The sequence below is a fragment of the Loxodonta africana genome, chromosome 2 (assembly GCF_030014295.1).
Source record: "Loxodonta africana isolate mLoxAfr1 chromosome 2, mLoxAfr1.hap2, whole genome shotgun sequence".
Taxonomy (NCBI): domain Eukaryota; kingdom Metazoa; phylum Chordata; class Mammalia; order Proboscidea; family Elephantidae; genus Loxodonta; species Loxodonta africana.
In genome coordinates, this window is record NC_087343.1 from 211,622,372 (window position 1) to 211,641,411 (window position 19,040).

General features: G+C 57.3%; 1 protein-coding gene across 4 annotated transcripts in view; it reads right to left on the reverse strand.

Moving 5' to 3' along the window:
* LLGL1 (LLGL scribble cell polarity complex component 1) overlaps positions 1 to 15,719 on the reverse strand; it is a 19,864-nt gene extending 4,145 nt beyond the window's left edge. For 2 of the 4 annotated variants that reach the window (XM_064279380.1, XM_064279378.1), the window contains exons 1-16: positions 15,586 to 15,719; positions 11,878 to 11,975; positions 9,723 to 9,804; positions 9,506 to 9,636; positions 8,309 to 8,467; positions 8,066 to 8,228; positions 7,844 to 7,979; positions 7,468 to 7,522; positions 7,221 to 7,375; positions 6,921 to 7,144; positions 6,726 to 6,793; positions 5,583 to 5,736; positions 5,408 to 5,512; positions 4,566 to 4,858; positions 4,109 to 4,256; positions 3,673 to 3,826 (exon numbers count right to left, since the gene is read on the reverse strand). In XM_064279380.1, the coding sequence (XP_064135450.1) occupies positions 3,673 to 3,826; positions 4,109 to 4,256; positions 4,566 to 4,858; positions 5,408 to 5,512; positions 5,583 to 5,736; positions 6,726 to 6,793; positions 6,921 to 7,144; positions 7,221 to 7,375; positions 7,468 to 7,522; positions 7,844 to 7,979; positions 8,066 to 8,228; positions 8,309 to 8,467; positions 9,506 to 9,636; positions 9,723 to 9,804; positions 11,878 to 11,975; positions 15,586 to 15,666 (2,206 nt within the window). In that variant the 5' untranslated portion in view covers positions 15,667 to 15,719. Of the gene's footprint in view, positions 1 to 3,672; positions 3,827 to 4,108; positions 4,257 to 4,565; positions 4,859 to 5,407; positions 5,513 to 5,582; positions 5,737 to 6,725; positions 6,794 to 6,920; positions 7,145 to 7,220; positions 7,376 to 7,467; positions 7,523 to 7,843; positions 7,980 to 8,065; positions 8,229 to 8,308; positions 8,468 to 9,505; positions 9,637 to 9,722; positions 9,805 to 11,877; positions 11,976 to 14,882; positions 15,489 to 15,585 lie in introns of those variants that run through there. The other 2 variants (XM_064279379.1, XM_064279381.1) reach the window with 2 other exon arrangements.
* Between the last annotated feature and the right edge of the window lie 3,321 nt (positions 15,720 to 19,040).

The window sequence follows — 19,040 nt, forward strand, 5'->3', positions numbered from 1 at the left end:
CTCCCCACACAACAGCTGGAAGGAGCCGGTTGTTTAAACAAGGAAGCCCTCAGGCCCAAGGCAAAGAAAAGGAAGGAAGCCTGAGCCACGTGCTGCCAGGAACACATTTGTGACAGTGGCTGAAACTGGCCTAGGGGTCCAGTTAGGGCCCCAGAGGACGCTTCAGTATCACCAAGAAGAATAATACAAAGAGCTTACCCCGTAGGTCCACTGCATGCCCCCCCCAGCACCCTGCTGTGTACTCCCCCAGCACCCTGGAGCACGAGCATGGGTGCTGTCCTGCCCCCCTGTGTGGCTGAGCCTCTAAGAGGCCCCACTGAGGAGGACAGGTCCTGGGGCACAGGCAGAGCCCACAAAGGCAGGGCAAGGTCAGTCCTGGGTGCACAGATGGATCTAACAACCGTCATCAGCGGGACCCAAATCCTGGAGGAGAAAGTCCCTGAGCAATTCCAAGCACCACAGAGACTCCAGTGCCGGGAGCAAGGCCAGCCCTGTAAGCCTGCGCCTAACTGGCTTGGTCAGGGGCTGTGGGCAGTTAGAGACCACCCAGGGCTGCAGCAGCCATACCCAGACATGGGGAACTATAGGACAAACTTCAACAAATTACACTAAAAAAGAAGCTCCCTCTCTATTCTGCCCAAAGCCATCTATAGATACAATGCAATCCTGATCCAAATACCAGTGACATTTTTTAATGAGATGGAGAAACAAATCACCAACTTCACATGGAAGAGAAAGAGGTCCCGGATAAATAAAGCATTACTGAAAAAGAAGAACAAAGTCGGAGGCCTCACACTACCTGATTTTAGAACCTATTATACCGCCACAGTAGTCAAAACAGCCTGGTACAACAACAGATACACAGACCAAGGGAGCAGAATTCAGAGTCCAGACATAAATCCATCCACATATGAGCAGCTGATATTTGACAAAGACCCAATGTCAGTTAAATGAGAAAAAGACAGTCTCTTTAACAAATGGTGCTGGCATAACTGGATATCCATCTGCAAAAAAATGAAACAAGACCCATACCTCACACCATGCACAAAAATGAACTCAAAATGGATCAAAGACCCAAATATAAAATCTAAAATGATAAAAATCATGGAAGAAAAAATATGGACAATGCTAGGAACCCTAATACATGGCATAAACAGTGTACAAAATGTTACTAGAATTGTACAAACACCAGAAGAGAAATTAGATAAAAAACACCTATGCTCATCCAAAGACTTCACCAAAAGAGTAAAAAGATTACTGACAAATTGGGAAAAAGTTTTTAGCTATGACACTTCTGATCAGCAGCTGATCTCTAAAATCTACATGTTACTGCAAAAACTTAACAAAACGACAGATAACCCAATTAAGAAATGGGCAAAGGATATGAACAGGCACTTCACTAAAGAATACATTCAGGTACCTAACAGATACATGAGGAAATGCTCATGATCATTAGCCATTAGAGAAATGCAAATCAAAACTGCAGTGAGATTTCATCTCACTCCAACAAGGCTGGCATTAATCCAAAAAACACAAAACAACAAATGTTGGAGAGGCTGTGGAGAGACTGGAACACTTCTATACTGCTGGTGGGAATGTCAAATGGTACAACCACTTTGGAAATCGATTTGGCGCTTCCTTAAAAAGCTAGAAATAGAACTACCATACGATCCAGCAATCCCACTCCTTGGAATATATCCTAGAGAAGTTAAGAGCTGTCACAAGAACAGATACATGCACACCCATGTTCACTGCACAGCACTGTTTACAATAGCAAATAGATGGAAGCAATCAAGGTGCTCATCAATGGATGCATGGATAAATAAATTATGGTATATTCACACAATGGAATACTACACATCAATAAAGAACAATGATGAATCTGTGAAACATTTCATAACATAGTGGAATCTGGAAGGCATTATGCTGAGTGAAATTAGTCCGTTTCAAAAGGACAAACATTGTATGAGATCACTATTATAAGAACTCAAAATAGTTTAAACAGAGAAGAAAACATTCTTTGATGGTTATGAGGGGGGAGGGAGGGCGGGAGAGAGAGATTCACTAATGAGATAGTAGACAAAAACTAATTTAGATGAACGAAGGGCAACACACAATACAGGAGAGGTCAGCACAACTGGACTAAACCAAAAGCAAAGAAGTTTCCTGAATAAACCAAATGCTTCGAAGGCCAGCGCAGTGGGGCGGGGCGGCGGGGGGTGGGGGGATTGGGGACCATGGTTTCAAGAGACATCCAGGTCAAATGGCATAATAAAATCTATTAAGAAAACATTCTGCATCCTATTTTGGAGAGTGGCATCTGGGGCCTTAAACGCTAGCAAGCAGCCATCTAAGATGCATCATTTGGTCTCAACTCAAATGCAGCAAAGGAGAATGAAGAACACCAAAGACACAAGTGTGAGCCCAAGCGTCAGAATGGGCCACATAAATCAGAGACTACGTCATCAGCCTGAGACCAGAAGAACTAGATGGTGCCCGGCTATAACCAAGGACTACCACAACAGGGAACATAACAAAGAATCCCTGAATGCGCGGGAGAGCAGCGGGATGCAGACATCAAATTCTCATAAAAAGACCAGACTTAATTGTCTGAGACTAGAAGGACCCCGGAGGTCATGGTCCCCAGACCTTCTGTTAGCCCAAGACAGGAACCATTCCTAGAGCCAGCTCTTCAGACAGGGATTGGACTGAACTATAAGACAGAAAATGATATTGGTGAGCAGTGAGCTTCTTGGATCAAGTAGACACCTGAGACTGTGTGTGCAGCTCCTGTCTGGAGGAGAGATGTGAAGGCCGAGGGGGACAGAAGCTCACTGAATGGACACGGAAATACAGGGTGGAGAGGAGTGTGCTTTCTCATTAGGGGGAGAACAACTAAGAGTGTATAGCGAAGTATATATAAGGTTTCGTATAAGAGACTGACTTGATCTGTACACTTAGAGCACAATAAAAATTTTTTAAAAAAGGAGCTCCCTCTCAACTCAAAGAGAGCAAGACACACCACACACATGCACCATGCAGGCCTAAATCAGACACCAAGCCAAGCACCAATCACAAGATGTTTTTGAGAGAAGCAGAAGGCCTGCTTGCAGCCCGAGGAGGGGGCTATCAGTTGTACAGGGCAGCCCTGGCACAAAGGGCCAGCCACACTGCTGCTGGAGACACAGGTGGTCAAAGGGGCAATACTGTGTGGGCTTCAACTGAAGACACTCCAGCAGGACACGACAAGAAGCAAGGGCAGGGGCAGACACAGCCACAGCAGAAAGCTGCTGGCACCAGTGAGGGTGACCGTACCCATCTATTTTTGTGCATATCTGAAGTTCTCCATTATAACAAGTTACAATCAATCTATCAATCAACCAATAAACCCACCTACAGAGCTTCCCTGCCAAGACCCTCCCATAGCTCCCAAGCTGCTCAGCGTCAGCGTCCTCATTCTGGCTGGCAGCACCACTGCCTCCCTGACCCATTGGGCTACTTCCCATACCACACCCATCTCAGGGCCTTTGCACTGGCTATGGCCCTGCTTGCAGGTCTTGGGGAGGCCCTCCTGGGTCACTCACCAACCCTTCACCATCGGAAATGGGCTCAGGACGGTTTCTAATGTCCTGGGGCCAACCTTGCCCCAAACAGCCCCTTCCCTGGCCTCACCATCACGAAGGAATGTGTCAGCGAAGTAGAGGCAGCGCACCACACCGGAGAGGGAGTCGTCAGCTGAGCGGGGCTCGATGCGGCGCTGCACTGGTGTCACCTCCACGTCGTGGGGGCAGGCCTGCTCCGCCAGCTGCGCGTTGGCCTCCTGCAACTGGGCGAGGTGGGTAGTGAGGAACCAGAGCCTGGGCACCACCTTCCTGCCACCCACCTGGCATACCACAGCTGGCGCCTGGCACCCACTATAGTCAATTTCATTGCCCTCCTAAGCACCCTTCTCATAGCCAAGGGCCCAGGCTGCTGGGTGACAAACCATATCAGGTGAGCAAAGACCTCGTTCCAAGCCGGGGCTCAACCAAGAGGCAGCAGCACCTCGCTGGAGACACATCATTCGAGAAGCCCCACAGGATGGCCTCCACCTGCCAGTGCCGCTCACCTTGCTGCTGGCGTTGACAGCCCGCTTCTTGCCAGACACCCGGCTCTTGCGAATGCGCCGAAAAGACTGACGCAGTGACTTCTTGAGTGACTTCACCCGTGAGAGCGGCCCCTCCATAGCCAGAGAGTCGTTGGGGTGAAGGGTGCACCTGGGGCGGACAGGAGCTGGTCAGAAGCAGCCATTGTGGCTGCTGACTAGCTACAGAAACAAGCCCCTCCAACACCTCCTTGCTCACTCAGGAGCTGGTGGTGCCCAACATTCTACTATTAGCGCTGCCTTTAAAATGCTTGTTTGTATTCTTTATAGGATGACAGGTGTTTTAGGTGTGAGAGTGAGGCCCAGAAAGGCATGGGGGTTACCCGAGGACCCACAGGAGCCTGGGGCAGGATGGAGGCTCAGACCCTACTCCCTCTTTGGGCCCCAGGCATCCCCTGCCCCAGTGGCCCCATCGCCGCACCTGGCCAGCACAGGGCTCTTGCGCTGGTAGTCAAAGAGACCAAAGCCATGACTAGTGCCAAAGGCCACGAGGCCCCACTCAGTGTGCAGCGTGACAGCTGTGACGGCAGCAGGCGGCAGGCACTGCACCAGCACTCGGGGCTGGAAGCCAGCGGGCCAGGGCAGTGGCCCCGTGCTGGGGCTCAGCCGGTCGTGGCCTTTCCATGTGAAGCCCTCGCGGTCCTGGAGGAGGTCCATGCTGGCCACACTGACTGCCTGCTCAGTCGGCACATCACTCAGCTCCAGCACCAGCACCTGGGCCATGGTGGGCAGGGAGATGGGTCAGGACAGAGGAGGGGCCATCAAAGAGCCCCACCTGAGCCCCAACCACTACCAGGTCGGCCCCAGGATTGCCTTTAGTTCACCTGCTGTGTGAGCACTTACTGCACATCTACTGTATAAGAGGGCCCACGGTGAGCACCAAAGAACACAGCAATACCAAGACCTGGTAGACCCTGCCCCCGCCTGGCCACTATCTCATATTCAGTAATAAGCAGGCGCTGAGCACCTGTGCGCACCGCGGAGCACCAAGGCAGCCATGACCAGGACCCACCACCCAGGTTGTGCGCTGATGCTGAATTTGATGTGGCCACAGAGTGAGGATCCTCTAACACCTGCATTCCCACCCCTGACCAGCTTGACATGGCTCCCACAGCCAGAGCCCAGTCCTCAGGGGCCCAGCTGCCTGTCCCACTGTCTGTCCTCACCCCATCTAGAACTCCACCAGATGCACTGATCCAGGCCGCCTCCTCCAGGAAGCCTTCCCTGAGACCCCCAACTCTGGGGACACCCGCTCAGCCCCACCTGGCCCGCAGTCCCGGCCACCACCATCTGGGCTGTGTACTTGCAAAGTGCCACCTTCTGCACACCGAGCCGGGGGTCGTCGCTGTAGGGGTCAAAGCAGCCCACCTGAAGGAGGAGGGAGTGAGGACGAAGGCAGACCAAGATGGCTCTGTAGGGTGGTGGGGTGGGGGCAAACCTTGCGAAAGGGTGGCCAGTCGTCCTCGGCAGCCTGGACCAGGCTGTCAGTGTGCTCAAAGTCCGTCTGGAACAGGCCAGCTGTGCTCAGCTTGTAGAGGGGCCGCAGTGCCACGCCCGAGGCGTCCCAAAAGCGCACAGTGCCATCCTCATGGCTGTGAGGGGAGGGGGCGTCAGGGCTGCACGAGGTCGGCTCATCTCCATTCATTCACCCCGGAAGCACTCACCAAGCATCTGCACACACATGCAGACTGACTCGCCCTACTGCATATAGACACTGAGCACCTACTGTATGCCAGGCCTTGAACCTGAGTCCTTCCAGCAGGTGGGAAGGTGGGGATAGCAAGCACTCACTGGACTGGAGATGGCAAAGAGGCAGAGGAGAACGGAGCTTTATGGGGCTGCCCTCCCTGGGGTGAGTGATTAGTCAGTCAGTCATAGAACAGAGGGCAGGCGTGCCAGAGGAAGGGCACCAGGGTACAGGGTGGGACTGTGGGCACAGCAGCAGATGGTGAAGGAGGGGTGACGAGTGGAAGAGGACTAGACAACTCCAAGACATAACCTCAGGACAGCTGCAGAGTCCAAGGAGGGGATCCCTGTGCAGTGGTGGGGGCAGGGCTAGGACAGAAGGGGCTGAATCTGTAGGGTTGGCTGGGACACTACACTCCTGCAGCCCTGAGAGCCATGGCATGTTCCTGTGCTGGGGAGGGAACACTGCAGCCCAGAGGCTAGAGGGTCCCAGCATAGGCTGACGGCAGGGGCAGGGCAGGAAATCGGGGCCTGAGTCACCGGGCAGGTCAGCGCCCGCCGGGCCCTCCCGCACCTGCCGCGGAAAGCTCAGTGTGGGCCAGCCCAGATTTTCCCATCCCAGACAGGCAAGGTAGGTGGAGCCCTGGGGTTTGCCAGAGCTCAGTTCCAGGCCAAAAGGCAGAGTGGGGCGGGTCCTGAATTAGGGTCCAGGGAGGCTTTACCCCAATCCACCCCGAGTGGCGGGTTGGGGGGTGGTTCAGTCCCATCGGGCTGGGCTGAGTTACCCGCATGTCAGAGATGCAGGCTACACCAAGCCTGGCAGGAGTGGGTCTCGTTCACACACACACTAACACATCACAGCCGTACCTAGCCACAGGCATGCAGTCTGTCCTACCCGGTCAGCAGCAGCCCCCGCTGTGATGGCTCCTGGGCCAGGTTCCGGCCCCCAGTAATGGGCCAGCTCTGGGAGAGGGAGGCAGAGATGTGATCACAAGGCAAGGACAAACGTTTTCTCCCTACATACACCCACCACCCAGTGCCACCCTCACTCCCACCAGACCCCAGCCCGCAGGGCTCCCGGGACACACACCGAGGCACTGGAGGTAGGCTGCGGGCTCTGCTGCTCCCCCAAGCTCACGAGGCGGGCCCACAGCTTGGCAGGGACGTTGGCAACGTGGGCCGAGCAGGTGATGGCGGATGAGTGCAGAGGGGCGAGGTATGGGGCAGGTACGGCCGGCCAGCCGGGTGTTTGCAGGTCCAGTACCACCAGCTCCTCTTCAAGCAGCACAGCCAGAGCCTGGGGGTCATCAAATTCTGTGGGGCAGGAGGTGGGGTGAGTCGGCCACAGGTAGTACAGAGCATGTGGCGGGGAGGGGTGAGGGGCACACACCATCCTCGGGCCGCGTGCTGTGCACCGTGAAGAAGTCGATGACGCGGGAGGTGAAGTCCAAGGTCACCAGGGTCTCAGCTCGAAGTACGCTCACACAGTGGCGGTCCCCATAGCTGGCGCGGGGCATGCCACCACTGAAGATGATAAAGTGACCCCTGCACAGGGTGGGGGGCCCATGAGCCCCAAGCTGCCTGGGCACATGCTGCCCAACCCCAGGGGCCCACCCAAACCCACTCTCTCCACCTACCCTGATTCACAGCTTCGCCACAGAATCTTGTTGATGGCTTTGCAGGGGAAGGGACCTGGAGGTAGGACAGAGCATCAGGCTAACCTGCCCACCTCTCACTGCTGCTCTCAGCCCACTGTGTCTCAGCCACGCCAAACGCCGCAGCGATCGCCCCCCACGTCACAGATGTGCCTCCCTCCCAGCCCCCAAGGGAAGACCCTTACCCCAACCATGTGCCCTGGGAGAGTCTCACCTCTGGGGAGTTGGCACTGCGCCTTCCAGAAGTCCTCCTGATTGTCCCCCCACCGAGGCCAGGCAGCCCGAATGCCTGACTTGGGGTGCTGTGTCAGCCCCCTGTCACCCTCTGCTCCCACTCCAGGGGGCCCTGGGCACTCACCATAGGGCGTGGTGGCTGCTGTGGGCTGCAGCACCAGGGTGCTGCCCAAGTCTGCAGGCCAGACGGCGTAGCTGCCATCGCTGTGGGAGCTGACAACGGTGCTGCCGCTTCGCTCCCAGCACAGGCTCTCCAGCTGCTATGGAGGGGGCAAGTGGGGGTGGGGGCTAAGCAGGGCCCAGGCTGCAGAAGCACGGGGCAGAACAAGCGCAGCCCACCACCTACCTGGTTGCCCAAGAAGACGCGCTCCACGCAGCGTGCAGTCTGGCTCCAGATGACCAACAGGCCCCGGCTGTAGCCTATGAGGATCTTGTTGGGGTCCTGCAGGTGCCCCTGGAGAGACTCCACAGGGCCCAGAGCCTTCCCACATCGGCAGTCATCCGGCAGGCTGCAAGCGGGAACTCAGTGAGGCCAGATGACAGCTTCCCAACTGCAAGGCCACCAGGGTCGGGCACCACTACCTCTCACCTTCGCAGAACCTCGTCAGGGGCAAGGGTCTGCCCCTCAAGCAGTGTCAATGTGTCCACGTTCAAGAAGACGACGCTGCCACCCTCAGTGCCAAGGGCTGCCCTGTCGCCAGCATCCACCAGCAGGACCACAGTGACACGGGAGAGGCTGGGCAGGGTGCTGTGCAGAGGGGAGGGGTGAGGGTGCAAGCCCCACTTGCCGGGAATGTGCCGAGGGGCTGGGTTGCAACTGAGCTCACTGCTGGTCCCTCTGCACGCTGGCACCTATTTATGGAATGGGCCGGCGTGCGGGGAGGCAACGGTGGCAGCTCCACGCATCATAATTAGCCTGTTCAATCACTCAGTAGGACGTGGGGAGAGGAAGAAAACGGGTTCCCCGCGTCTGAGAGACAAGCGGCTCCTCAGCTCCTTCCACCCACCAGGAGCAGACGGGAGCTCCAGGACAGCACGGAATCTCCACCACCAGCCCTCTGGACATCCCTGACTTCACAAGGAGGCCCCAGCATGGCCTGTGGACAGGGGCAGGACGAGCCTCTCCTAGGAGCCCAGCTGGGTGGTATGGAGGCCGGCAGGGTCAGGAAGGGAGAGACACTGCTGTGCTCCAGCCACTTACACTCTCCCCAGGGGCCCAGTCCCCATTCCACTGCCCCTGGGGGCATCCTGCCAGCACCACTTAATAGCCAGCAGGACTCCCGTGCCCCAAACCTACACATGAGGGCCCATTCCTCCACCCAAACGGAAGGAGCTGGAGGGCCCTCACTGATGTCAGGTCCACAGGGCCCTGCTCCAGCCTGTTCACAAGTTCCCAGGCACCCCACCATCCCAGGGACCACAGCACCACGCAGCAGCCACAATCAGCTGAGTTTGGGGCACCTGGGCTCCCCGGTCCTGTGCTCCCACTGCTCACAGCCCATCAAAGGCACCAACAAGTCCTGTTGCAGACACCTATTTGCTCACCTTGGACTAAGCTGGGATCTCCCACTAGCACCTCTGATACTCCGCATAACACGTCAGTAAACAGGCCAGTCATACCAAGTCCACATGCTCTGCTTGGGATGACCCAGGCCTGGGTTCACATAGCCCACACCTGAACCCCAGCCCTCCTGGCAACTTTAAGGATGCCACATCCTGCGTAGGAGGCTCATGGCTGAAACTCCCCAGTGCTGGTGGCTTGGTGCCTGGCCGGGGCCTCCAGTACCTGGTGCCATCAAAACTGGGGCGGCTTGGTGGCTGGAAGCTGAGTGTTTCCTCCAGGTGGGCACAGCCATTGTGAGGGACGATCTCCCAGAGATGCAGGCTGTTGTCGTCCAGCAGGGTCAAGAGGCGACCCTGGTGACAAGCAGAGAGCCAGACCAGGGCTGGCCTAGGGGGGAGGGCAAAGGGGCCTCGGGGAGGGGTTGGGGGTAGAGGCTCACCTGGCCAGGCAGGAAATGCATCTGGGTGACAGTGGCTGCATCATGGTGCAGACCTGTGAACTCCACACCGGGAGCACCATAGCTGATGGTGACTGGTCAAGGGCAGAAACAAGCAGGCACCGGCAGGTAAACTAAGGCATGGAGACACCCCCAAGCCTCTTTCTTCCCCAGGACTATTCTGATGGACCCTGCCCTGGCCCTGCCTAGCCAAGAATCCTCAAAGGTCCACCCTCAGGCACCCCCTAGCCCAGGGTTCAGGGTGCAGGTTCCACCAGCTCCTGCAAGCCAGCACTGCTGTGTTGACCTTCGCTTCCTCATCTGTAAAATGGGCCAATGACTCCTACTTCTCCGGGCTGTTGTGTAGAGGAAGTGAGGATAAAAACACGCCTGAAACACTTAACCTGGGCCTGATACGTAGCTGGGGGCCCGCTCTATCTCACCCTCACATTTGTGTGTGTCTGTGCGCATACATGTGTGTGCATGTGTACCCAAGAGCCATGCCTAGCTGGTCTGGCCACAAGCATCTCATCAAGACAGGACCAACAGAGGCCACAGAGCCATGTGTCCTGGCCAGGGAGACACAGGGTATGGGGTGGGGGACACGGGAAGAGAGTCCTGGCTGCTTCTTCCCATAGCTTCGGTCAAACTCCAGCTGTGGACAAGGAAATCAACCGCCCTCCAGGGCACGTAGCCAAAGGCCTTCACCAGGAAGGAGGAGGGACCCTTGCCTGTCCATTTGATATAACAGCACACAGAAGCTTGGAAAGGTTAGGTGACCTGCTCAAGGACCCCAGTGTCAGTGCCAGAGTCCTGGCAACTCTGGGTATGATTGTGGACCTGGTGGACCAGCAGGCTTGTGGGGCCCCATGAGGGTGTGCTGAGGGGGGGTGGTCAGTGAGGCCTGATGTTGCCCTGGCAACAACAAAGGAGCTGTTGCCTAGAGCTTGAGCTGGGATTCCCTGCAGAAGCCTGGCAGGGAACACAGAGGAGGGGACAAAAGAGGGGGCAGGAGCAGCTGGGCGGGGACCAGGGTCTCCAAGGATATGCAGCCAGCCTTGCAGCGGGAGGGGCAGCTCTGGTGATCAGGGCTGGTCCCCTCCAGCCTCAGTTTCCCTACCCCAGGGCTCAGGCTGTGGGGCTGTGGGAAAGGAGGGAGGAGAAGGAGAGGGCTCCCCCTGCCTCTCTGGGGCACGGCAGGTTCTTTGTGACAACAGAGGGCTGACCTACAGAAAGCCCACAACTCGGGAGGGCAGCTCTGAGAGCCCCCAGGGCATGATGCTCGGGAACAGGAGCCTCAGGGAGACACTGCCGGCTGACAGGGTACAAGGTGCTGCAGGGGCTCCCTTTTGCCTACCAGGTGTCTCAGGGGCCACTGGGGAGGAAGGCCAGCCCCCCTGCCACACCCCCTAAAGTAGGCAAGAGACTCCAAGGCACAGACCAGACACCCACCCTGAACCAGCCAGCACCCCAGGGCCTCCCCTTTCCAGGCACTGACTCATTTTTCTGCCCGCTGGGAGGGGTGGGTGGGTGCCCCTTGCTTAAGAAGCCTTAGCCACCAACCAGGCCCACCTGAGGGGCGACACAGTGAGCAGTGGGTGGGATTCTCAGCAGCAAGCAAGAAGGCGTTCGGCTGCCCCCCCTCCCACTTGCAGGGAAAATGCCTGCTTTGTGCAGCTCACATGGTCTGATTGTGCGGCCGCCAGGCCCCAGGTGGGGCCGTGCTGTGCTCTCCATGCCCAGCCTGGCACTGCCCCCAGCCCGCGCCGAACACGTCTGCACACGCACACACGTGTGTGTCCAATCACCAGGGAAAAGCACACGTGTGACCTCCAGGTCCCTGCCCCCCTGTGGGTACCACCTCCTAGCCCCCGGCCCCCCTAGTCACATGTTGATGGCGGAGTCACCTAGGTAACTGCCTCACAGAGACACAGGGCAGGGACGCCATCCTGGCTCACGGTAAAAGGACCCCATCTCTATGAGGACCCTCACAGGCTCAGAGACCATACCGACACCCACGTTGTGGGCCAACATCCCAGCCCTCACCGCAGCCCCTGACAGAGCCCCTCCTTCCTCACTCCCTAGCAGACAGCCCCGAGGAGAGGACCAGGACCCAGGAACTGCCAGCTGCTCCAGAGGCCAGGGCCACAAAGGATACATCCTGACAGCCCCAGACCTGGTGCCAATGGCCATGATGCGCAGTTCGGGGTCGAAGGCCAGGGCGCTGGGCTGGTTGGGGAACCCATGCTCCACGGTCTGCGGGGTGGGGGGTAGGTTGTTGGAGTGGCAGGGGGCACACTCAGGCACAGCTGCCCCGGCCATCCCTAAGGCCCACCCAAGGCAATCAGGCTCCCGCCATCCCCTGCATCACGAGGCGGCATCCTCGCTGTGAAGGGGCCCTCTACCCACGACCCCACACTGGTATTCCCCATGGCCCTCACTGAATGCCCATGTCACTGACACCACTGTGCAAAGGTGCTGGTGACACATAGTTCACTAGGGCCAGCACCAAAGAGGAAGCCTGCCTCATGTGGGCTGGGGCTTATCAACTCATCCCTGGAGGCACAGAATGAGGCTCAGAGAGAAGTCAGCTGCCCAGGGTCCCACCTAGAAGTCCATGGAGGACCCCAAACACAGGCCCTGCAGGGAAGCCAGAGGTCAAGGGTTAATATCTAGGGTCAGCTAGGGAGAGACTCTTGATGCCCCCTGGGGCTACCATCCTCCATCCCTCACCTCCCCAGACCCAGAGACAGGGAGACTGAGGCCCAGAGAGAGGAACCTTCCAGCCCTACCCCTGAAGGTGTCACCCACTCCCAGATTTTGGTTCTCCCACCTGGAAACTGGGCAACAGGATTCCCACCCTCAAGCAGTGGTGAAATGGTGTGATGGGGGCTGCACACCAGGGGTGTTGGCAGAGCATCTCCAAAGACACCACCCACCTACGCAGAGCAAAGGCCAGTCCCAAGTGGTGTCGCCCCTTCCCACCACCATGCCTGCACAGAGATCTCTCACCTGTGCCCTCCTCGGTCTGCCTGCCTGGGAGCTCCCGCCAGCTCCAAGGCTCTCCCTAGGGATGGCGCACAGTGGCCTCCAGTCCTGACATCACTTGAGGGCCACACTACCCAAGGAAGACACAGACTTCCTAAGGCACTCTGCCTCGGCCCGTCCACACCAAGATGGAGCCCTCTGGGCAGCTGGCGTGCCCATGGCCTGGCCCTGGGCAAGTCACAGCACACTCTAAGTCTTAGTTTTCCCATCTGGACAACGGGGGCAGTGAGGCCACCAGAGGACAGAGTTGTTCACTGAGGGGGATGTGGCTTCCCTTTCCCACCAGCACTGCCAGCCCGTGCTGGGCCTGACTGTGGCCAGTGCCTGGTTCAGCCCTAGTGTCAAGCACACAGGACACAGGAAGATGCTGAGTATATGACCTGCTAGGCCCTGAAGGTCTTACAAAGAGGGAGACAGGCAGGGTAGGGCCGTGATCCAGTATCTGGTTCCCTCACACCCCACCTTCAACCCCTCCTGACCCCATCAGCTCAGCTTCTCACACCCCAGAGCCCCCACCCCGTGCCAAACCCTACCAGTGCTTGCCAGGACTAGTGCCATAGCCGCCTCGCTGGCCTCCCTATCCCTCCCACCCCACCCCCGCAATCTGCTCTCCACACAGAAGCCAGAGGGAGCCTGAGAAAACCAAAGTCAGATCTGGTCTTTCCTCTGCCAGGACCCAGGGCACCTACCACACTCAGACTCAAAGGCAGAGTCCTTACCACCTGGCCCATCACCTCTGGCTCTCATCTCTTCCCACTGTCCTGTCGCTCTTTGGATTCAAGTCTCCACAGCCTTTGTACTCTCCAACTCACTAGGCAGGCTCCTGCCACAGGGCCTTGGTACCTGCTGCCTGGAATGCACTCTCCCAGGGCTTCTCATGACAGGCTCCTTCCTACCACTCAATCCTTAGCTCAAGAATCAACTCCTTAGAGGCATCCCTAAGCCACCCCAGCTAGAGTAGCCACCCTGTCCACACTCTCCACACCCTCGCCCTGCTTTAGTTTTATCCACAGCACTGGCCACTGGTCAAACTATTGCCTATCTTACTTTTTTGTTTTGGCTTTTTGCTGCCTCTCCCACTGGAACATTAGCCTCCTGAGAACAGAGATATTTATCCCTTTTGGTCACTCCTCTGTCCCTAAAACCTAGAAAGAGGCCTCACACACAACAGGGTCTCAGTATTTGTTAAAATGACAGAGTGGACATCCCACAGGCAACTTGTAAGCAGGGTTGGGATGTGAACCCAAGACTGCCAGAGACCAAAGTCCATGCTCCCCCTGACCCACCTCCCCAACTTAGGATCCAGGGCCTACTCCCTAGGGATCACCTACTATCCCTTTCATAACTGAGCCTCTTCCCCAAGAGCACCTCCCTCCCAGCACTGCTGCCCACTCAGAGTAGGGCCTCAGCAGAGAGCTCTCACCTTCTGCAAGCCCAGGGCCAGCCAGAGGAGGCAAGCCTCCCCATCTGTTTCAGGTCCCTGTTCACACTCCACCTCACTGGCTGAGGAAGTGACACTTTAGCTCAGTGCCTGTCCCACCCCCACCCCTCATTCTTTTCTCACCTCATGGGGCTCATAGCCACCCCAGCACAAGAGGAGCCATCTGGGAACCCTCCCAAACACCAGCCTTCCTCCCCGGGCCCTACTAGGGTCCCTGGCAAGGTCTCAGCCACCAAGTCTGAGGGAACCTCTGCTTGCTCTGGGAGATGGACCCAGTGCCTCAGTCACTCTAAGTCCAGCCACTCCAGAGCTTCCTCCTGGACATAGGTCTCCTCATGGCAGCCCAGGGCACCTGGCACCAGCTCAGGACCACAGCGGCCACTCAGAATATTCCTGCCCCTCAAGACTAACATCAAATCCAACTGACAAAGAAATTCCAGGACAAAGTGCCTCAGCCTTCTCTGTGACCTTGGGCAAGTCACCATCCCTCTCTGAACCTCAATCTTCTCACCTGTAAAATGGGGATAATAACCCTAAGAGCACTGAGGGGATTTGGCATAAAACTGAGAACAGAACTCACAGACCCAGGAGGGGGGCCTCATGCTACTACACGCCAGTGCAGGGTGAGGCATGGGCTGAACGAAGCCCCTTTCCCATTGCCCCTTCTGACTCACCCAAGGAAAGAAAGGAGGAGCAGCCCTCCACCCCACCTTCTCCTTGGCTCAAAGTGTCAGGTCACCGGCCCATGTGATGCAGGGAGCCAGAGCCCACGGCAGGGTGGGTAAGGAGGCATTTCACGGCAAGGGAAACTGAGGCCCCGAGATTTGAAGTGCAGTTGGGACTCTCGGCGGCGCAGGGCAAGGCCCGGGGCTGGCAGTGGCGAGAGGAGAGAGGAACCTGGAAGGGATTTCCCAGCCCCACCCCCACGTCCGCCTCCACTCCTCGTCCTCCCCGCCCCGCCAGGGTGCGAAAGCAACACAACTCGGGGCCCTGGCCGCCCCAAGAGCTGGGCCGGGATGGGAGGGGACGAGGATCCCCGCAGAAGGAGCGATAAGGAGAGAGTAAGCGACAGGGTCAGTGCCAGAAACCCGGCAGGGTCACGCGGAGCAGAGAGAGACAGCCAGAGACTCCGAGATGCAGAGACAGACAGCGAGGAACCGAGAGGCAAAGGGATGGGGGAAACTGGTCAGCGGGTGGCGGCGACACCGGGCAGACTGACGACAGGAGTCGGGCCCAGGGACGGGGAGAAGGCCCGCAAAGTCGGCGGAGACCCCAGCCGGAGCCTGCGGGGGGTGGGGGCGAGCGCGCGCCCAGGGGCGCCACCGCCCCTCCCCCGCCCCCTGGTCCGCGCGCCCCCCGCCGTCCCTGGCCCAGCACCTTGTGAAAGGCGAAGAGCTCCTGCTTGAGCTTCTCGCGCTGCGGGTCGGCGCCCTGCCGCCGGAACCGAAACTTCATCATCTTGGCCCGGGCCCGCCGCCCGCAGGATGCGCCGCGCGGCCCCGCCGGTCCTGAGGGCGGGCGGGGCGCGGCCCGGGCCTGGGGGCGGGGCCTACAGGGGGCGGGCCCGGTCGACGGACGCGCCGCCCGACCAGTGGGCGCGCCCGCCTGCCGCTGTCCCGCCCTCAGGCAAGACAATGGAGCTCTCCGGGGCTTGCGGACAGATGCGGCAGAGCATGCGCCGCAGCGCGTGGCCTGCCGGGACTAGTAGTCCTCGATCCTGGGCGCGCGCGTGGGCGGCTGTGGACGTAGTGTGCGGGAGTATCTGGGAGCTTGAAGAAGGCGTATTTCTCCGTCCCGCGAGCGAGCGAAGTGCACATCCAAGTGATGGGGCGTCCCTGTAACGAAAGCCAGGAGAGTTTTGAGTGGAGCAACTCCCTGGCCCCTGAGGCTCAGTTTCCCCATCTACGCTGTGGGCCATTGGCCAGATGCTTGCTGAGTTTTGTTTCACCAGTTAGTTTCGCAGGACGACACTTTCTTTGTTTGCCAGTGTGCCAGAACAGCTCCCACATGGCCGTGTGGTTAGACAGGAAAGTCCTCCTCAAGCCTCAGCTTCTGAGGAACTCCTCTGCATCCTTCAGGACCCAAGCCGAAAGGCTCTGTGTGGTAACACGGGATTCTTAGGAGTGGTTATCAGGCAAAGAGAGGGATAGAGACCCAACAGAGGGAGAAGGCTCTTCTGAAGGACATGACATTTGGATATTTGGCCCTCAAATTGGAGTGGGTTTTCAGAGATGGAGGAAGGGCTTCCAGGCTGCAGGGAACATCGTATAAACAAAGCTGCACCCCACCCCTACTCTGAGAGGGACCCTTGGCCTGTACCCACTTGCCTTTTCAGTCCTCCTTTTCTCATCTGGACAGTGGCCTGGAAGCTGGGTCTTTCCTTCTGGGCTTCAGATAGACTGCCCTGGAACCAAGGCTGGGTGAGGTCAGAGCCCCCAGAAGCTTAGGTGGGGCAGGTGGGCAAGGCTCCAACCTCACCAGCTGTGTCAAGGGAGACAGGGCGGACATCTGACCCCTAGGCAGCTGTCAGAGACAGGGGCCTGGCTTCCCCACCCCCCTCCGCCCACACAGCTCTGTTCAGCCCTTTCCTGGGGCTGGATGGATGGATGGATGGGTGGAGGAGCAGGGAGGGGAAAGGAGGGATGACGATAAGAATGCAAAGCTTATGAGCGTCTGCTGTGTGCCAGGCACTATTGAAAGCCCTCGCCTAGTTTCAATTGATTTCATGCTTTCAACAGTTCTGTGAGGGGATCACCAATATTTCACACTCCAGTTTTACAGATGAAGATGGGCAGAGGCAAGGGGTTTTTTTAAGCTGTGGGCAGAGATGGCTGGACTGAGGCTCAGGCCCCTCCAGCACTGTCCTTCCAATGACTGAGTGACAAGGCCTGAGCCCCAGTTGCTCTTCTGCAAAATGAGTCAATAACGCGTTGCCTGCCTGCTTGCCTAGCGCAGGGCCTCACGTGGGAAGTGCTAGGGAATTGCCGATTCAAATCCTAAGTTCACCACTTAGAAGCTGTGAGACCTGAAGCAAGTTACTTCAGCCCTCTGTGCCTCAGTTTCCTCACCTATAAAACGGCAGTCATACTAGTGCCTACCCTCAAAGGGTTCTTGTGAAGATTAAATGCAGTACTGCTTGTGACGTCTTTAGGACATGCCAGGCACCCAGGAGGAGCCCGGTGTTAGCTGTTATCATCATGGCTCTTGTTAATTGCTATTTGAGCTGTTCCCCTCCACCACCGGGACAGGTCCCTGCCCTTCCTTTGTCTCTATGTCTCTGTCTTTGAAATGGGGCTGTAGTCATCAGGCATTACTCTGCCAATGCCCCACCCCTTACCAGCTCACGGTCTGACGGGAGACAGATGAGAGCCCACGTCCACTCACAGTGCCAGTAAGCTGTTCTGTGTTGGGGCACCAGGACCTGAGGGAGCCCAGAAGGGCCATCTGACCCAGACAGAGAGGGTGGGGGGCAGGCAGGAAAGGATCCCATGGTAAGCAGGGGTTCTCAGATTGTCAGAACCCCTCAACACTTGTTAACAATGCAGATTCCAGGTCACCAAACACCAAACTGTGGAGCGAATGGGTACACTGAGGTGCACATGGGTAAACTGAGGCCTGAGTAAGGCAGGCTCACCCCATGCACCCAGCCGGGCAGGGTTCAGGACTGGCACTGGGGAGGGTACATCTCCCCAGGCTGGGAGGCCTAGGGAGGTAATGATTGTTTGTCTGTCCTCTCCCCTGTGAGCTGGGACAGCCTAGGCCTATGATTACCAGGCGGCCCAAGAAGACTGGGCCAGGAGGCCAGTCCGTGCACCTCAGTGGGCTCCTACATGCAGGCCCAGGCCTGCCCTTGCCTACAGCAGGAAGCTGTCAGGGAAGCCCAGGCAAGAGCTTGAAGGAAGGGTCCTCAGGGATTCTAGGTGCCCCACACCCAACCTGAGGGCGGGAGGGGGCAGCAGGGTGCCTGGTCAGCAGCATTGGAAAGGGAAGCTGCCCTTCTCCCCAGTCTCCTAGCCCTAGGTCAGCTTCAGGCTAGGGAGAGGCTGCTGCCTTCTGGCATTTCCTGGGTGGGGCAGCATTTTCCTCTTCCAGGATCCTAGGCCACCCTGGGGCTCAGCCCAGCTCTGGCATGGGTCCCAGGTATGGGTTCAAATCCCAATACCTCCCCTTCTACATGGGTAACCTCAGCTAAACCACTGGTCCTCAGTTTCCTCATCTATAAAATGCAGTGAGGATTAAGTAAGATGATTCACAATAGGAATTGAGCACAAAGCCTGAAATGGTCTGTGCCTAGTAAACCTAGTAACCTTTTTTTGGTAGTACACCTAATGAACCAGCCACACTGGCCTCCTGACCTTTCCTCAAAGATACCAGACAAGTTCTTGCCTCAGGGTGTTTTCACTTGCCCATTTCCTCTGCCTGGAACACTCTTCCCCCAGGTATCACTTCACCAAATCCTTCAAATCCTTTGGATTGTGACTCAAATGACACTTTCTCAAGGAAGCCTCCCTGGACCTATTTATAATTTTAAAAACCCATTGCTGTTGAGTCGATTCCAACTCATAGCGACCATATAGACAAGAGTAGAACTGCCCCATAGAGTTTCCAAGGAGTGCCTGGTAGATTCGAACTGCTGGCTTTTTGGTTAGCAGCTGTAGCACTTAACCACTACACCACCAGGGTTTCCTATTTAGAATTAAAACCCACTGCTTTAGCCACTAGGGTTTCCTATTTAGAATTACAGCCTATAAAATTCTGGTGGTAGCAGCAGCAGCAGCAGCAGAACCCCTCTAACTTCAGGGGGGAATAACACAAATCAATATCAGCCCAAG